Raw genomic sequence first — 18497 nt, 5'->3', positions numbered from 1 at the left:
TTGTTGCGAAATTGAGAACTCCTCAACTTCCATTGTTGGGATTGAAGATAGCGTGAAATTATCAATAAATGGATTTTTTTAGGAAATTTTGCCATTTGCTACCAGGGAAAACACCTCGCTTTATGTTTGCTACCGGTTTAATCTTTTTTTTTTTTACTTTACCACCTAAATCAGAGTTTGTTAAAAATCACTACCACTTGTCTTACACCGTTAGTATTTCCGTTACCACCACCCAACCACCGTCCAACCACCACTCATTCCCACCCACCAGCTGCCCAATCCACCGCCACTGTTCAACATCAAACACACCGCAACCACCACCCACCATCGTCCAGCCACCAGTCCTTCCCCACCCACCAGTTGCCCAAGCTACCTCCACCGTCGCCTGAGCCCAATCCCCTGCCGGCGACTCCAACCACCCAACCCCCAACGACAATAGTGTCGACGCCGGTGTCGCGACCCTCCCTTGAAAACCACTTCCCAGCCCTTCCCCTCCAAGCCTCGATCCTAGCCCCCTCCCCTTAAAAACCCGATCCCAACCTCTTCCCATCGAAAACCCGATCCCAACCCCATTCCGACCGATCCTATGCCGCGTAAAGGAGTTTTTGGAGTCCCCAGCCACTTAAATCACGATAAGAGAAACCCTAAAACCCGTTTAGGGTGGTTTCGGGCTGGTGGTTTTGGGTTAGGGTTGTCGGTTTTCGTTGGGGAAGGGGAGGGGTTCGATTCCGACATAAATCACCGGCGCCGCCTGCAGCTTTGGGCGCTGGCCGCCAGTAGGGGAAGGGGGGAGGGTGGTTGACGGGGAGGGGCTAGGCTTTTTTGGGTGGCTGATTTTTTATTTTTTTTTTAAATTTTTTTTTATAAACTTAACGGAATCTTAACGGAGTGGTACTGATTTTTAACAAACTATGATTTAGGTGGTAGCAAAGTAAAATAAAAAATTAAAACGGTAGTAAATGTGAAGCAGGGTCCTTTTACTGGTAGCAAATGTCAAAATTTCCTTTTTTTATAGTAAAGAGAAAGGCCCTACCGGGCCACAACCTCTCACAAGTCAACCCGACTAGGGTTAGCGGGTTAGGCTCTTTGGGAGGGGGGGGGGGAAAGTGATTATGAGATGACAAACCTTACCACTAGATCAAGCTGCGTACTCAATGAAATGGAATTATAAAATTTAATCTTATTTTCTAAGATTAGTCAAACTAGTATTATTACATATTTAGGGCCTTTCTCATTGACTGAATTGAAATGAATATTTTATAAGAAAAGGAAATTAGGAGTTGAACCGAACTGAGCTGAATTGAACTGAACTGAATTGAATTTCAACGTATGAGAACATACCCTTACAATCCCGTAATAGGGAGTATTCCAAAATTACAAAATTGGCAATTTTTTTATTTGAAAAAATAACTCCTACTCCGTTTTTGGTGTTCTTGTTGAGCTTAGCAAGCAGGAAGAAAAAGAGTGAGAAATCCAACCAAATTCTTCTCTTTCCCCCTAAAAATTCTTCTCTCATCTCGACACAATCAAATCAAAAATCCAAATTCTATATTTAAGTAATTTATCGTCAATCTATTTAATTCGATATCAAATCATGTATGAACCCTAAAAAAAGTTGCAGAAATTTCCACAAAAATGGCGGTCACTGAAGCAGAATCATCATCATCTTCAACACCAGCATCAAATTCTGAATTTCAGCCTTCTAATGGCGCTCACTACCTCGCTAAATGCGTTCTTCCGGGCTCCGTTGTTCTTCAAGTTGTTCAAGGCCATATTCGTTCTCCTTCTTCCAATGACATCGTTTTTGGCAAGGTCTTATTTAATCTAATTCAATCAAGCTTTGATATGATTTTAGTTTTTAGTGTATTTTTATTCCTGTCATTGTTTTTGATCATAATTTCTATTCGTTTTTGTTCAGTTTTTATTGGGGTTGAGTTCAATATTTTGAATTGATTTCTGTGATTGTTGTTACTAGGTTTCAATACTAACAATGGTTGGTTTGTGACATATCTTGTGTTAATTGTATCGATTACGAAAACCGTGTTATTGTCTGTTTAAAGTTCTTTGTATTGGACTATTGGTGATGAAAATGAGCCAGTGTTTAAAAATTTAGGGGGGAAAACTCCCAAATTTATGCAATCTTTACTCACTGGCATCATGAAACACAATTATTTTTCTTTTGTTGATAATTGAAATCTCTACCATTTCGTTTGTTTCGGTTGCCCTTAATCGTATTTTTTTTTTCGTGCTGTGTACTTAAATGGCAATGAGGGGATTTTGCTTAACAGTTATCTGATTTTCTTATTTGCTACTGATATCAATCATTGTGAAATGAGGTTGTGTTTTTTTTTTTTTCTTTTTTTCATTAGGCTGTTTGTTTCTATACTACGGTCTTTTTTGTTTATTTGTCTCAAATGTAGTGGTCATCTGCAAAAATTCCGTCTTCATGCATATTCCGTATGATTCTATTTTGAGTTGCTCACAAGTCAGAGTAAGGTGTTATCATGTAGAAATGAAGCAATTGTGTCTTATGCATATCTTTAAATTGAGTAAGAATAGCCACTTGGTAGTCGATTCAGAATATGTCTAATTGGGTTGTATCGTGCAGGAGACATCTATTGAGTTGGTAGAAATGAGTGAGGATGGCGTGGTACAATCTATCTGCGAGCAACCAGTATTTGGTATAATAAAAGACATGGCTATTCTACCCAGGACTAAGAAACTTCGTACACATAACTCACAGGTTTTACATGATATAAGGAACCCTCATCTTAATGGCTACATCTCTTTTTCTTGCGGGGTAATTGAATGCATATTTTATTCCTTCTGCAGGTTATGGGGAAAGACATGTTGCTTATCATTTCCGATTCTGGAAAGCTCTCTTTCCTAACATTTTGTAATGAAATGCACAGGTTCTACTCTCATCTAGAGCCTTCCTATATGGGTTCTCCTCTGCTTTTTAATAGTAAAATTGGATGTATTTATGGTTTCTCATTGTTGTGAACTAATTATGGTTTAGTTGGTGACTTATATTTGTGCTTCCGCTGACTGATTAGGTTCTTTCCAGTGACTCATGTTCAACTTTCAATCCCTGGCAACTCAAGACACCAGATTGGTAGAATGCTTGCTGTTGATGCCTTGTAAGTATTTTCTTTGGAGTTATTGCAATGTAATTTTGCCACCTCTTCATATCCATATTTGGAGAATATATCCAGGCCATGCTTTGCCCTGATGCAAATGTAGGGTGCCTCATCAATAAATAGATTCTTGCTACACTCTTAACTGTTTAAATTAGCGTGATGGATTCAATGCTGGATCGTTGGTCAATTAATAGCAGAGGGCTTTTCTGGTTTCCATTTATCCATGAGTGGTGCACTAGAAGGATTATTTAGTAAATGCATCTCTACTCACCGGTATCACAAATGACACGAGAGTCCTAGTTTGAGACTTTGAGTGTTGGATGCCTAGATGTTTGATCTGGTTAACCTGACTAATACATTGGCACACTATAATCTTGTGTGCGTGTTGTGTGTGTGACCATGTGTCAATTTCCTGGTTGTAATTTTAATTTTGTGTTCCATGAACTTGATATTGTGCTTAAATTTCTCTTCCTAATTTCTCTTCCTAATTTTGCTTCTCTTTCAATCTTTGTTCACATTCTTCCTCCCTAATTCACTACCCTCTTCTTTCTATTGCTTTCCATCAATTTCTTGTTTTTGATTGTGTTTGTGTGTTTAATTGTGCTATTTGTTCCAGAGGGTGTTACATTGCCGTTAGTGCTTATGAAGAACGTGTTGCTCTTTTTTCTGTTTCACAATCAAGCGATGTTGATATGATTGACAAGGTATTAGAGTTATTTGAGTTTACTATATGCAAATGATCCTTGATCCTGGAATGTACTGCAAGTTTATTCTGCTATATTCAAGTATATTCTGTTTGGGGTTTTCTTATGAAGTTGAAATATTCCTTTGCTTTGTTCTAGCGAATAATTTATCCTCCTGAACCCGAGGATGATTTGATTGACATAGAACTCCAGCAAACCAGCCAGTCTATCTTGGTTAATTCATTGCCTGTAGAGGAAATAAGTGTAGAGTCTGCTCCAACACCTCCAATATCATATATAAATGGAACTATTTGGAGCATGTGCTTTATTTCAAAGCATTCTGACCAATTGAGCAAGGAGCACAATCCTGTACTAGCAATTCTTGTCACCAGGTATGATGATAAAAAATTCCAAATAAGAAAACATTGCTGTTTTTTTGTTTATGCTCATGGATCTTGTTATTTGATTACTAGTGAGATGACTAAGGTCATTTTTTATATGTGCCTCAAATTTAAAGAAAGATAATAATCTGCAGGAAGGAATCATCCTTGAATGAGCTGCTTCTTTTGGGTTGGGATGTCAGAGAGAATACAATACATATTCTTTCTAGGTTTGTGGAAAGTGGACCCTTAGCTCGTACTATTGCTGAAGTTCATGGATCTCCGGGACTTGCATTATTATTTAGGGTTGGTGATATCTTACTTATGGATCTTAGTGATGCTTGTAATCCTTTTTGTGTGCAAAGAACAGACCTGAGTACTCCAATCAACCCAAGTGAGGAGAAGAGTTGTATGGAAGACCCTTTCAAGATGCAGGATGGTGATGATGAAGGTTTCATTGCTGCTCGTGCTTTGCTAGAGTTGCAGGATTATGGGATGGATTTTAATAAGGGTAATGATCCCATGAGCATTGATGCGGATGTGCACAGTGCTAAATCTGTACCTATGTTTGTAAGTTCATGGAGTTGGGAACCAGGAACAAATACGAAACCAAGGATGATATTTTCGGTGGATACAGGGGAATATTTTTATATTGAAATCACTTTTGGCCCTGATGGTCCTGAGGTCTTGTTATCTCATTGTCTTTTTGTTGGTCTTCCCAGTATAGCATTATTATGGACCACTGGTGGCTATTTGGCAGCAATTGTGGAGATGGACGATGGCATGGTCCTAAAATTGGCAGATGTTGGTGAAATGAAAGATGAATATCTGGCTTATGTAGGTCCGATTCAAAATATTGCTCCCATCCTAGACATGTCAGTCATGGATTATCACGATGAAAAGCAGGATCAAATGTTTGCTTGCTGTGGAGTGGCTCCTGAAGGATCATTGAGGATAATCAGAAATGGTGCAAGTCTGGAAAGATTAGTAAGGACAGCTCCTATATATGAAGGAATAACTGCTATATGGACTGTTAAGATGAGAATAAAAGATTCAAATCACTCTTTTCTTGTGCTTTCTTTTGTTGAGGAAACCAGGGTGTTGTCAGTTGGTGTAAGCTTCACTGATGTAACAGAGTCAGTTGGTTTTCAGCCTGATGTCTGTACATTAGCATGTGGTCTTGTTGTTGATAATGTATTGGTTCAGATTGATCAAAATTATGTCAGACTTTGCTTGCCTACTTCAGTTGCTCATCCAGATGGTATTCCGATGTCTTCACCAACATGTACTTCCTGGTCTCCTGATAAAGTTGGTATTAGCTTGGGAGCTGTTGGACACAACATGATAATTGTTGCTACTGCAAATCCTTGTTTCCTTATAATTCTTGGTGTTAAATTGCTATCATTGTATGACTATGAAATATATGAGATGCAACATGTTAGACTTCAAAGTGAATTGTCTTGCATATCTATTCCACAAATGCACAGTATAGGAAGAGATTCTGGTCCTATCCCAGTTGGATTTGATATCGGTAATACATTTGTGATTGGTACACACAAGCCATCTGTGGAAATTCTATCTTATGTGCATGGTCAAGGAATACGAGTTCTTGCCGCTGGAATGATATCATTGACAAACACGACTGGTACCGCTATCAGTGGGTGTATTCCGCAGGATGTAAGGCTTGTGCTGGTAGATAGGCTGTATATTCTCTCTGGGTTAAGAAATGGAATGTTGTTACGCTTTGAGTGGCCTACAACATCCTGGGAATCTGATCTACCCTGTTATAGGACTACTTTGTGTTCAAAATCTGGTTTGTTAAAGGCATCAGCTCCAGCCATTCTTGGTCCACAGCTTAGTGGTGTCAACTCCTATGAAAGGCCAAAGGATAATGATCCTGTTCATCTCCTATTAATTGCTATTCGTCGGATTGGTATTACCCCTGTTTTCCTTGTTCCTCTCAGCGAGTCATTAGATGCTGATGTTATTGCTCTCAGCGACAGGCCTTGGTTAGTCCAAGCTGCTAGGCACAGCCTTTCATACATTTCAATCTCGTTTGAACCTTCAACTTATGTGACTCCTGTATGCTCAGCTGAATGTCCAAAGGGACTTCTATTTGTAGCAGAGAACTGTCTACATCTGGTGAGTGTTTGTTTCTGTAGTATATTGGATCAACGGGGTTAGGGCTGTTATTAGATTTTTTTACCCTTTATAGTCCATATGCTGGGTTAATTAAGTCAGATTGATTTTCTTGGTAGCTAATTCATTCCTACATGGGGCTGTGTTAAAGAGTGTAGCTGTCAATGAATAAAAAGAGTTTGATAGGAACACTTGTGATAAGGACACAAGGATCCTCATAATGAAAGCCAACTGTCATTTACCTCAAACAAATTAAAACCTCTGTTTATATCACTGAAAATCTTTCTTCATTCAGTCTGGTGATTAGGCGGTTAAAGCTGATCTTTAGACCTATGTCTAAAATATCCTTACTTAAAGATACATGGACATTTGTTTCTTCTGACATTGCTCTGTTGTCTATTTAATTATAGGACCTCATACCTATATTGGTCCAACATTAAATTTTTTTATTTTTTATTTTTTATTATTTTTTATAATAGTAGTATTTTTGCTATTAGACACATCTTTTGCTGGTGATAACTAATAATATAGAAACAACTTGATGTTGTAGGTAGAGATGGTGCATAGTAAGAGGCTTAATGTGCAGAAATTTCATCTTGGTGGAACTCCACGAAAGGTCTTGTATCATAGTGAGAGCAGGTTGCTGCTCGTTATGAGAACTGATTTGGATATCGATCCGTTTTCCTCTGATATTTGCTGTGTAGATCCCCTTAGTGGGTCTGTAGTCTCTGCTTTTAAGTTCGATGTGGGTGAAACTGGAAAATGCATGGAGTTTGTGCAGGTTGGGAATCAGCAGGTACTGTTGGTTGGAACCAGTTTATCTTCTGGGCCAGCTATAATGCCTAGTGGAGAAGCTGAAAGGTTAGTCGTATCTTGGATTCCCTTATCTTCTGACCTTTTTTTTTTTTTTTTTTTTTTTTTGGCTCTTTAAGTTCAGCTTTAAAACTGTACTTGGATCTGGTTTGAGATAAATTGCCCTTTTGCATTTCCGTTCTTATGACTTTCGAGTTAATAGTTTAATAGTCCTGTTTATGTGTGCATCCTAACTGGACATAACTTTGGCAGTACAAAGGGCCGATTAATTATGTTCCGCCTAGAGCACTCGCACTATTCGGATAGTGGGTCAATGACAATGCGTTTGAAATCGAGTTCATCTACGCAACATATTTCGCCAGTTTGTGAAGCTGCTGGATACACTGCTGAAAGGATGTCTAATAGCAGCCGTTGCAGTAGCCCAGATGATAATAGCTGTGATGAAGTGAAGCTTGAAGATTCTGAAGCTTGGCAACTAGAATTTCTTAGTGCAATTACTTGGCCTGGAGTGGTGCTTGCAATATGTCCTTACCTTGATGAGTACTTCTTAGCTTCTTCTGGCAACGCTGTAAATTGCTATCCTTCCTCTTATCCTGATGATTATTAGATGTACTTGATGATGTTGAGTATCCAATCTTCTTTTTATTTTTCAGTTCTATGTATGCGGCTTTCAAAATGATAATCCCAAGAGACTTAAAAGGTATGCTGTTGAACGAACGCGGTTTATGATAGTCTCATTGACAGCTTACTTCACAAGGATTGCTGTTGGTGACTGTCGTGATGGTGTGCTATTTTATGATTATCATGAGGTAAATACTGCTGGCTTCTTCCAGTAAATTCTCCATTGTATGTTTGTGATTAGTGATAACCTTTTCTTTCTTTTTTTATTTTTTCCCTTTTCTTTTGGGTATGAAAAATTGATTCTCAACATTATTTTGGTAACTGTTCTATGAATGTGCTAACACTTGTCTCCGTGACCAAAAACACAAGACTGCAAAGAAACTGGAGCAGATCTATTGTGATCCTGGTCAGAGGTTAGTTGCTGATTGTCTCCTTACTGATACCAGCACTGCCTTTGTTTCGGATCGTAAGGGAAGCATTGCTGTTCTAACATCCTCAACTCATTTGGAAGGTTAGATTTATTTTTTCATTATTGTAGGCAATTAGCTTAATTTTTTAAATCTAGCTAATCAGGTAGGGGTTTTTCTTCCTACAATGTATCTTGTTTTTGGAGATGACATGTTTAGGATCATTAACATCGTGTTTCCTCTAATGCCCCAGACAATGCGAGTCCTGAATGCAACCTAACAGTGAGCTGTTCATATTATACAGGCGAGATTGCAATGAGCATCAAGAAGGTAAGTCAAAGGCTGTTTTTAGTATTTGTTATTATTCCTTGCATTACTCCGGAGACTATACTTTTTACAGAAGTTTCACCTATAAATTTTAAACATAGTTCAATCTGTAAAAGTGTATAGTGTACTTATTTATTTTTATGAAGTATCGTATTCTATTTTTTATTGAAGTTTTGGGCTGGTAGTTGAGGAGAAATTCCGACCGCAGTAAATTTATTTTTATATGTATATCCATTTAGATTGGCCTAAAAATTAAATTTCCTTTTTGTGATGCTTGGACTTAGCACTTGCCCCTGTCATATTGTGAAGTACTGACACTAGGGAACCTTCATACTATGTGAACTGCTGACACAATGGTACCTGCATACTATGTAATTTTATAATTGTTTTGTGGAAACAAAGTTTTGATTACTTTTATGTAGAAATAAGGAAAATTGATGTTTGAAAATTACACGTTGAGCCAAATCTAATGAGACCCCCACATGATAATGTTTTCCCTAAAAATTAGTTTTAAATAATGGTCAAAGCTTAGACTAGGAGATAAGACCAAGAAGATTCATATCAGAATCGACCAGGCCTTAATAAATTTATGCCAGATTACCTTATTTCAGATACCTCAAGTACCTTAAAGGTGTATAACCTTATTTTAGATACCTACCCTTAAAGGTGTATAACCTTATCTGTAGAAGAAAAAATATTGCAGTCGTGCTATCTTGGTCCTCAAGACATTAGGGCTGATTAGTACTTTAGCTCTCACGGATACTAACCCTAGGGCAGCAAAACTGGGTCATCGTTTGGAGCTGAGCTACTCACATGAGGCTTTACTTTCATATAATTGTTTATTTTAACATGTGTATTGAGCTTTATTGTAAATAAATAAAAAAAATCAAAACAGTATTATTTTGATTTATTCTTTAATTCTCTTTTATATCTATACTTTTTAAATTTATCTTAGTATTTACTCTTATTATTTTATCCCACATTCCCATTAGTGTTTTATGAATTGTATTGATTTCCTTTGCTAAAGTTTTCTCAAACCTTATATGTTTTTTTTTTACTCCAACGTTTTAACCACTCTTTTAAAACTTTCTTGAATTTTATTCTTGGTTCTCTTTTAAAACTCCCTTAATATTTTCTTGGATGCTCTTTCTTTTTCTCACTTTACTCACCTGTTTACAAACTCTTTCAACTGATTATCTTGTTATGCCCCTTTCTTTTATATGGTACAATTCCTTATGACGATTCATGTTAGCCAACTTCAAATCATTTTGGATCATCATGGAAAATCCAAAACATATGTACTTGGAAGATGATTAACAAAAGAAACAAAAAAACCACTGTTTGTCCTGATTAAGGAAAATTTTGATGATGTGAAACCAAAGGATGGTATCAAAGTGCATAAAATGCTCACTCCTCTGGTTATTCTCCTTTAATTAGTCTGGCTTAACATTTTATTTAGACTGTTTTACAAGGTTAAAGAGTTAAGCCAAGTGCGGTAAGTTTGCATGATTTCAACCTCCTAACCAGTCAGCATCCGGCGCAAGTCCTTCTCCCAACACTATACTGCCTCCTCTAAGTCAAGAAGAGATAGGATTTTCATATCTCTATCAGCAATTACTGATGAAAAAAAGAAATCTGGAAGAAGATTTAGAAGAAAGCTATGTTTGAAAAGAAAAGGAAGAAGGAGTGGGAAACACATGATCTACTATTATAGAGAAAGAGAGGGAGAAAAGAAAATGTAGAGAGAAAATAGTCAATACCTTTGGCAAGTTGATGAGATGGATTAAAGACTGGAAAGCTTCCAAGATGTGCAAGAAGGGAAGCCTTGCACTTGGTTGAGGCATCCTGTGGTGTGTGCCTCTTGATCTGCGTTGTCTGGAGACTACTCAGATGCTCTTTTGTTGGCACCTTGCAGTGCCTTGTGCTTTAGTGTATCTCAGTTGTGTTTTTTGCCGGGAAGCTCCTTGTAGTGAACCAACCTAGGGGATGGGCATACGGGTAGTCCAATATTGTTAGTACTTAGATGTCATCAAATTATTATAAGTATAAATAAGGGAGAATATGCAATGAACCGAGAGACGCCACCTGTGCACATGAGACAAAAGCTCAGTCTAGAATCATCCTAGGATTGAAACCATGTATGTAAATAGTGAGAGAGAAAAACTGATTAGGCAGGTAATTGTTGTTTAAAGTCATCACCTTGGTGAATGGTTGCTTTTCACTAATTTGGAGAGTGGTACCTAAAGCTACTAGTTTGTTAAAAGAAACTTAGTCTATTAATGAAAGATTCAATCTTTCTCTCTATTTTCTGTCTTCTTTGTGTGAGCCAAATAAGTCGGTCATGAATCCATAACAAAGGAGTAACATTGGCTCTATTCTCATTAGCTTATTTTTGCTGAACTTATCTTTGTTAAATTAAAACTTACATTTACTTATATTTAGTGGTAATGGAGCAAATAGAGTTAACAAATTTAGTGGTGATGAAGGGAAACTAGTGTATGCAGCAATTCATTTATTCTATGCAATTGGGCCGCTATGACTCTTATGTTTGTCTCATCTTTAGAGAGAATGGTTTGGCGTTATTTGAAAAATGGCATTTCTAGGTTTAAGGCTGCACATCTGAATTGTTATTTTCATGTAATTACTATGTCTTTTCATCTTTATAGATTGTTTAATGGAAACTATTTAGGCATTGAAAATTGCATATACTCTATCATGTTGTCACTATTGATATTGTGTGCCTCTTGGACGTTGCTGTGAAGTTTTCTTGAATGCTATGTGATTTTCATTGTCACTTTTAGTGCATGGCATTCTACCATGTTGTCACTATTGATACTGTGTGCCTCTTGGACATTGCTGTGATATTTTTCTCTAATGCTATGTGATTTTCATTTTGTCACTCTTAATACATGGCATTCTATCATATTGCTGTATGTGTTCGTGTAGGGATCATTCTCTTATAAAATGCCTGCTGAAGATGGATTTAAAGGGTGTGATGGTGGTAATAGTGTTGTTGATTTGTCGCGCAATGGTATCATGGCCAGTACTCTACTTGGAAGCATTTTAATTTTCATCCCTATATCCAGGTACCTTTCTTTTGAATCTGGAACTATATTGTTTTCAAAACTATTTGATTAGTAGTGAACTTTACTGCCTCTTTGAAAAATTTATTATAGAGGAGACAAATGTAAAGTTTACCAAGCTATTATCCTCTAACCTTACATAAATATCTCATTTACCATTTTAACAGATGAATTGCTTATTTATTTGTATTATCATTAAATTAGCTAATAATTCCCTCCCAGTTAAAATGACTGGCAGATTTATAAGTTGTAACAGGATATACTATATAGAGCGTACACTTTGTAATGGACTGATTATCTAGCTTTGAAATTCAGATTTAACAATGCAAGTATTTATAAAAATAGAAGTTTGAATATCGAATGAAAATTGCAAGGTATACAAAAGATAGGTTAATAGCTTAAGGCTATCACTCTCTAACAATGGCTTGAGGCCATTACACTCTTAAAAATCTAAGTATATTTTCAATCTAGATGGTAACTAGGGCTATTCTAAACAATTACGAGGCTCCGTGCAAATTTGATAATTGAGCCTTAAAAATCTTACTCCATACTAAAATGGCTACGTTCATGAGTCTGCCTAGAGCCGTAGAGGAGGCCTAGCAAACTACTGCTAAAGGATGCTCAGAAGCGAAATGTTCCAAATGTTCCTGGAACTTTAAATTATATATTGAGTATTAAAATAAGACATGTGTTACACTGTTACATATATTTCCTCTGTATTTTCAGATGGAACACAATAAAATAGGGTAAAATAAATCAAATAAAATGAGATGGAAGAGCAATTTTTATTTATTTATTTATTTTTAAGACAAAAAAAGGAATTTAGGTAAAAGAAAATTTACGAATACGAAGGATATGGGAAGAGGAAGGTGCAGACAAGAGAAATGATATGAATTAGCGAATCCTAAAAACGTAAGGTGAAAACATAAAAAGGAAGTAGCAAAGTATAATACTAAATCTTATAAATTAAAAAATAAATTGCAAAGCATGTATATTAGGATTTGATCCTGCTACTTGTGGTAATATGGGTTATCTTATCTTGCTAACAAACAACCATGGAGTCATTGCTAATAGTTTACGTATTATTTTATCGTGAACCTTCATATGTTGTGTTTGGTTTGTTTTCCAAAAACATGGGCCTTTTGAAATCGGGGGCCTTATTTCGTTGCACAACTTGCGTAGGGTATTAGCCAGCGCGCCCTGATGGTAGCTGCTTTTAAACCGTCGAACCCTGCAAAGTGATGTACTTCATTACATAGTAGCAAGGAAGGTATCCCTTATTGAAATCCCAATTTGAGACACTAAGCAGTCTGTGGAATTGAAGGGAAAAAGAAACCTGTTTTGTCTCAGCTGATTTCTTTTGTTTAATCTCTTGATTGTCTTCATTTATTTGACAATTTAGCAAATTTATGTACCTGTTACTTATAAATAATGTTATTGAAGGTGTTCAAAGGCCGGTTTAGAGGAACAACTCCATGAAATTGTTGTACTTCTTCAGTTCTGTGGGTGTTCTTTGTAGTTCAGTGAGTTAATCTGGTTTTAGTATGTCATTTATGCTCTCTTTGATATTGCCACAGGGAGGAATATGAGCTTTTGAAGCCTGTACAAGCCAGACTTGCAGTTCATCCTCTTACTGCTCCTATACTTGGGAACAATCATAGCGAGTTTCGTAGTCGTGAGAACCAGGTATAAAAATCAGGATATTTCTTTTTCGTGTTTGATTTGGTCTATTAAAGGTTCTTCTCATTAACTTATTTTGACATCTTAATGTTTTAAGTTAAACTTGTATGGATTTTATTGAACTTGTGTGTGTAAATTTATAGCCTTAACTATATCTGGTGAAATGAGGAAAACACACCGTAAGTTCATTCTCACACGTTTAGCAATTATTTGTCATTTTAGTATCTAGGACTGAACCTTATCATACTCTTCTAAGACACTACTTATAAAAACAATTACCTGATGTAACCTTAATACAAACCGGCATTTATAAATATATAATATACAAATATAAACAGATGCACAGGGTAGTAGAATGGGAGTGTAAGATACCTCTAGAGTCAATTGTATCAAAGGGTATTTTTTTGTTCATTAGGAGCTCTCTTCAAATGAGCATAAAAGTCCGAATGAGTAAAAAGTTATCAAGTGAAAAGAAACGATGGGTTTCATTAGAGAATTGTTATTTTCGTAATCCCCTTTATGTTGTTTGTATAAAGTATATATATGAAAAATGGATTTAATTACAAATTTCATGCTCTTTTCATTACTAAATCACATTTAAAATTTTGGATTGTGTGAAAGAAGTTATGTTTAAATTACATATTATAACCATCATAGCCTTAAGGAAGTTTTCTGTTAGATGAATTGCAAGTTTCTAACATGAACGGCGAAGTCATATAAATATAGATGGAATCACCAAGTTACCTTATAAACTATACCGCAGACATTCCAGTCCAATTGTCCTGTCATGACATCCCATTTTTGTAAGAGCACAGCTACTTATATTAGTAAGAGAGAGGGTATTCTGGTGACTTTAATTGGCCCACACCCAACCCTCTATCTATTTAGACATTTAAAACTTAGATAAGAGTTTTTTTTTTTGTTTTTTTTTTTTGTTTTTTTTTGCAATTTGCTCTGTTGGTTACTTTTTTCCTCACTTGATCAGGGTGTGGTGCCTACAATGCTTGATGGAGACATGTTGGCTCAGTTTTTGGAGCTTACAAGCATCCAACAAGAAGCTGTGTTGGGATTACCTTGTGCAACTGCCGAAGTGTCATCAAGCTCCAGATCACCTCATTCACCTGTATCAGTTGACCAGGTGGTGCAACTCCTTGAACGAGTTCACAATGTACTTAACTGAATACTTGTTAATCTGCATTTATAAGGTCTCAGTCTGGAACATCAATCTGCTCAGTTGGTCCAGCTTCTGTATATATGAAGCTGCATTGCATCATATATTACTGAAGGATTGTACTGCTGAACAGCAGCAATGCTGCTAAAATTGCGGCACAAATTTTGCAAGTTGAAGCAAAATCTCAAATTATTCATCATAGTCCTGTGACTTCTTTCCGGAGCTGCAATTGGATGTTCATTGGCTCTCTGAATTCTGCTTCGTCTGCAGAAAAGATAATGCATCACCATTCTGAGCGAGTGGTTCTTGGGCAGATTTTTTATATACCTTTTTTTCAACTAGCTAGTGGATAGTATATGATGTATATCATGTGGAAATTCGTGTACAGAATATGTAAAATAAACTTATTCCCTATCTGATGAAATAGATGAATTTCTTGGCCTGGTAATATTCATTGAATCTGATTAAGCTGCTGTTTTATTACGTTTTAGGTTGTACTGATGTGAAGTGACTTTTTCGAAAACAGAAGGAAGAAAAAAAGCCTCCAAAGCAAACTTGAAATAGTCGCACCATTTTAAAACCACTCTCCATCAAAAAACAGGAATGAGGTTGAGGTTGAGGAGGTGATGAGGTAGTGGCATTGCTCCCTCGTATCTCTAAGGTCTAGGGATCAAATCTCATGGGACTCATTTGAGGGATTTCTCTTATCTCTCCCTCAAATGAGCCCCGTTCTTCTTACCGTTATATATAAAAATAATAAAATCAAGAAACAGTTTATAGAATGTTAAAAGTATTACTCTACCCTCACAAGATCATCACCAATCACTAAAAAGGGGGATTAAACTAGGAGAGGTGGTAAGGATTTTAACGGTTTTTTTTTTTTTTTAAATACCGAGTAAATCACCTCTTACATAACTCAAAATACAAGAACATATTTGAATTTTTCCAGACAATATAAATTATTTTGACACCCTTCCATGACCAGCACCAAGTACATTAGCAACCACTCTACACACAGCTAAAATTATTATCTCTGCTCTAAAGATAGGTATCTGATGTGTTTATAGACAAGGTTCATACAACAATGATATTATGCCTTAGCATTATCTACACAAAGAACCAAATACTCACTGCGTTGACTATTAGTCTATTGCCTTCTTACTTATTGATAATGCTAAGAACCAAATGCTTTATTGCGTTGACTATTAGTCTCTTGCCTGATTTGATTGTGCTAAGGAAACGCAGGAAAATGGAATGACAAATGTTACTTTGATACTTGGTGTTAAAGCTCGTCCTTGACTTACGTTTTGTATGATTTGTTACTTTGTGAATTTGAACTTGTAAGCTCAGATGCCAGTGTTACATACTTCGCTGTTTTTGCTTTTAATCACTTTGTGCTGTCTTTCTAAGTTCCATGTTTAAGACTCATTTTGTATGCCACATTTCAACAATTTATCCCTTGATAGTTAACTACGTGACTGCTAATAATTTTGTAGATTTGCTACATTTTTTTTAATTTTGATTTAATAAGGTCGTTTTTATGTGCTCTTTTGCTATTATATAGGTGTTAATTTGTTGGATTTTAGGAGTTTGTTCAATTAATAAGCTATGTGTTACTTGTTTTTGCTTTTAATTATCACAAACTATTGCGTCAGTCCAGCATGGCCAGATGTTTCGTGGGGTTTTTGCTTTATACCAATGATTGCTCCCATCGGCGGCGTTGTTATTGGCGGTGGTGTCGTCTATGATGAGAAACTCGTTGATTGTTGATTATATTTGCCCATGACTAATGCTTGAATTGGCTTAATAATTGCTTAAAATTGTCGGATATTTCGAAAAATGCCAAAAAAAAAAAAAAAATAGATTTGGGGTTTTCTTTTGTGATGTATAATTGTTGAAATTGATTGTCCAATGTGATTGTATGTTGAATTGTGAGCGTTTTGATAACAAGTGCATGTATTTTGGTTTGGAAATGAGCGTGCTATGTTATACCCATGAGCTAAGTACGGGACCTTTAATGGTGGTTCCGCCATTGTTGACCTTCAATGGTTGGAAGACGAAATTCAATGCCAAATTGACGAGAAATCAAAATCAAATATACTTTGTATAATTTTTTGTTGTACTGCCACAACCCACAAGTTACTCCTCCGTATAATCTTTATTTGTATCTAAAAAAAAAAAAAATTAAAGACCACCTACTTTTTAAAATAATTTAGTTGTAATGTAAAGTAACATCTGTACATTTACTGAGTAAATCTAATCATCATATCATATAACTAATATATAAGGTAAAGACTAATATAAACCCGATCCACATTAATATTACTGTGGACCGAGCTTCCCACGTGACTATCACATATTCTTTTTTGGGAAGCTTCCTTTTAATTTCCTCTCTCCTCCTGACATATCATTTTCTCTCTCTTTTTTCTTCTTTTTCTCTCTCCTCCTTTGATGTTCTTCTCTGTACACTTCAACAATGGTGAAGGCGAGAGAAGGAAGTTCATTAAAATCAACAATGGTGAAGGCGATACGATCATCAAATTGGAGTAAACGAAGAGGATTACGATCATCAGTTGGGCGGCCTTGCAAAGGTATTTAATTAGGTTTTCGATTAATTAGTTCAATTTTTGTGTAAATCGTCCAATTCTGTTTAATTTAACTTTAGATTTTCAATTTTAGTGTTTAAATTTCATTTTTAAGAGGTATTTTAGTATTTGATTTGATTTTTAGGGATTAGTTTTTACAATAGCTTAATTCTACTGGTTTTCCTCTCTCCTGAGTTCGTTGTTCGTAGTTTTAGTGTATTGATTTTAGTCGAAAAGCTTTAGAAATTGCAGAATGTGTGCTTATGCGTGCAAATATAAGAAAACAGTTACTGGACGAAATATTAATATAATATATAAGATATCAATTGTGATTATATCAATATAAATATGATTATAAGTTTCAATTGTGATTATATCAATATAAAAGTGACTATATGAATATAATAAATATGATTAAAAATTAAAAATTAGATTATATCAATATAAAAATGATTATAAGATTTCAATTGTGATTATATCAATATAAATATGATTATAAGATATCAATTGTGATTATATCAATATAAAAGTGACTATATCAATATAAATATGATTATAAGATATCAGTTGTGATTATATCACATCTTTCATTAATAATAATGATCCTCATATTTATTTTGTATGTTTCATTTACAGAACCAAATCATGATATACTATAATGATGTTTCTTGTGATATAGTCATGTTTTTTTCTAATATAATGATATTTCTTGTGATATAATAATGTTTTACCATTATTAACATGCTTTTTGTGATATAATCATGTTTTATTTAATATAATGATATTTCTTGTGATATAGTCATGTTTTACACCTTTTAGGTTATACTTGTGTTTTATCTAATATAATGATATTTCTTGTGACATAGTCATGTTTTACAACTTATATGTTACCTTTTTTTTTTTTTTTTCTTTCAGAAATTTAATGCTCAATGGTTGATCATGAAGAGGGATGTAGAAGTTGTTGTTGAATATCACCTTGAGGAATTAAAAAAATTGAAAAAAAAATGATTGAAAATTTGGTGCATGATTCTTCCTCTATTACTTCTGCTCTTGAACCATCCCAGAGAGATTTCGATCTCATGTCAACTACTCTATTCCAAAAATTTATTGATGAAATTGTTATGATTTCAAAACTTGTTAGTGATTTGCCTGGTGGTTGGGATGATCTTTCTGATGTTAGAGGTTTCTACAAGGACGGTAGTTTGTCATCTGCAGCAAACAACATAATAAGTAATGTTGTTCATAATATAATGGGTAATGAACAAAATCTTTGTGGGAAACCTGGAACATGTTGGTTTGTTTTCCAGGAGGTTCTAAAAAATAATCAATCAAAGTGCAGTCTTGATTTTGGTGAACTAAATGTTGGGGAGAGTGGTGTTGTGTTTGTTTCTGATTTTATGGTTAAGCATGCTGAGGTTATGAAGGACATGGATTTGTTTGTTCAAGAAATTGTTGATTATTGTTTTAT

General features: G+C 35.5%; 1 protein-coding gene across 2 annotated transcripts; it reads left to right on the top strand.

Annotated features, from left to right (window-relative positions):
* Nucleotides 1-1424: 1424 nt before the first annotated feature.
* On the top strand, nt 1425-14927 carry LOC145632173 (uncharacterized). Of its 2 annotated transcripts, XM_081684482.1 has the most exons (15): nt 1425-1812; nt 2609-2743; nt 2833-2912; nt 3057-3140; nt 3757-3844; nt 3983-4215; nt 4359-6345; nt 6893-7203; nt 7408-7723; nt 7809-7964; nt 8146-8287; nt 8437-8513; nt 11457-11596; nt 13171-13279; nt 14259-14927. In XM_081684482.1, exons 1-15 carry the CDS (start codon nt 1636-1638, stop codon nt 14451-14453), a joined length of 4230 nt encoding a protein of 1409 aa, XP_081540608.1. In that variant the 5' UTR covers nt 1425-1635; the 3' UTR covers nt 14454-14927. The 2 variants fall into 2 exon arrangements, 1 of the variants encoding a protein (XP_081540608.1); XR_014112513.1 differs by lacking the exons at nt 8146-8287; nt 13171-13279; nt 14259-14927 and having other exon boundaries at nt 11457-11593.
* Nucleotides 14928-18497: the final 3570 nt, after the last annotated feature.

Source organism: Chenopodium album, chromosome 5 (genome assembly GCF_948465745.1).
Source record: "Chenopodium album chromosome 5, dcCheAlbu1.1, whole genome shotgun sequence".
In the NCBI taxonomy this organism is placed as follows: Eukaryota; Viridiplantae; Streptophyta; class Magnoliopsida; order Caryophyllales; family Amaranthaceae; genus Chenopodium; species Chenopodium album.
This window is presented reverse-complemented; position numbering and strand designations above follow the sequence as displayed.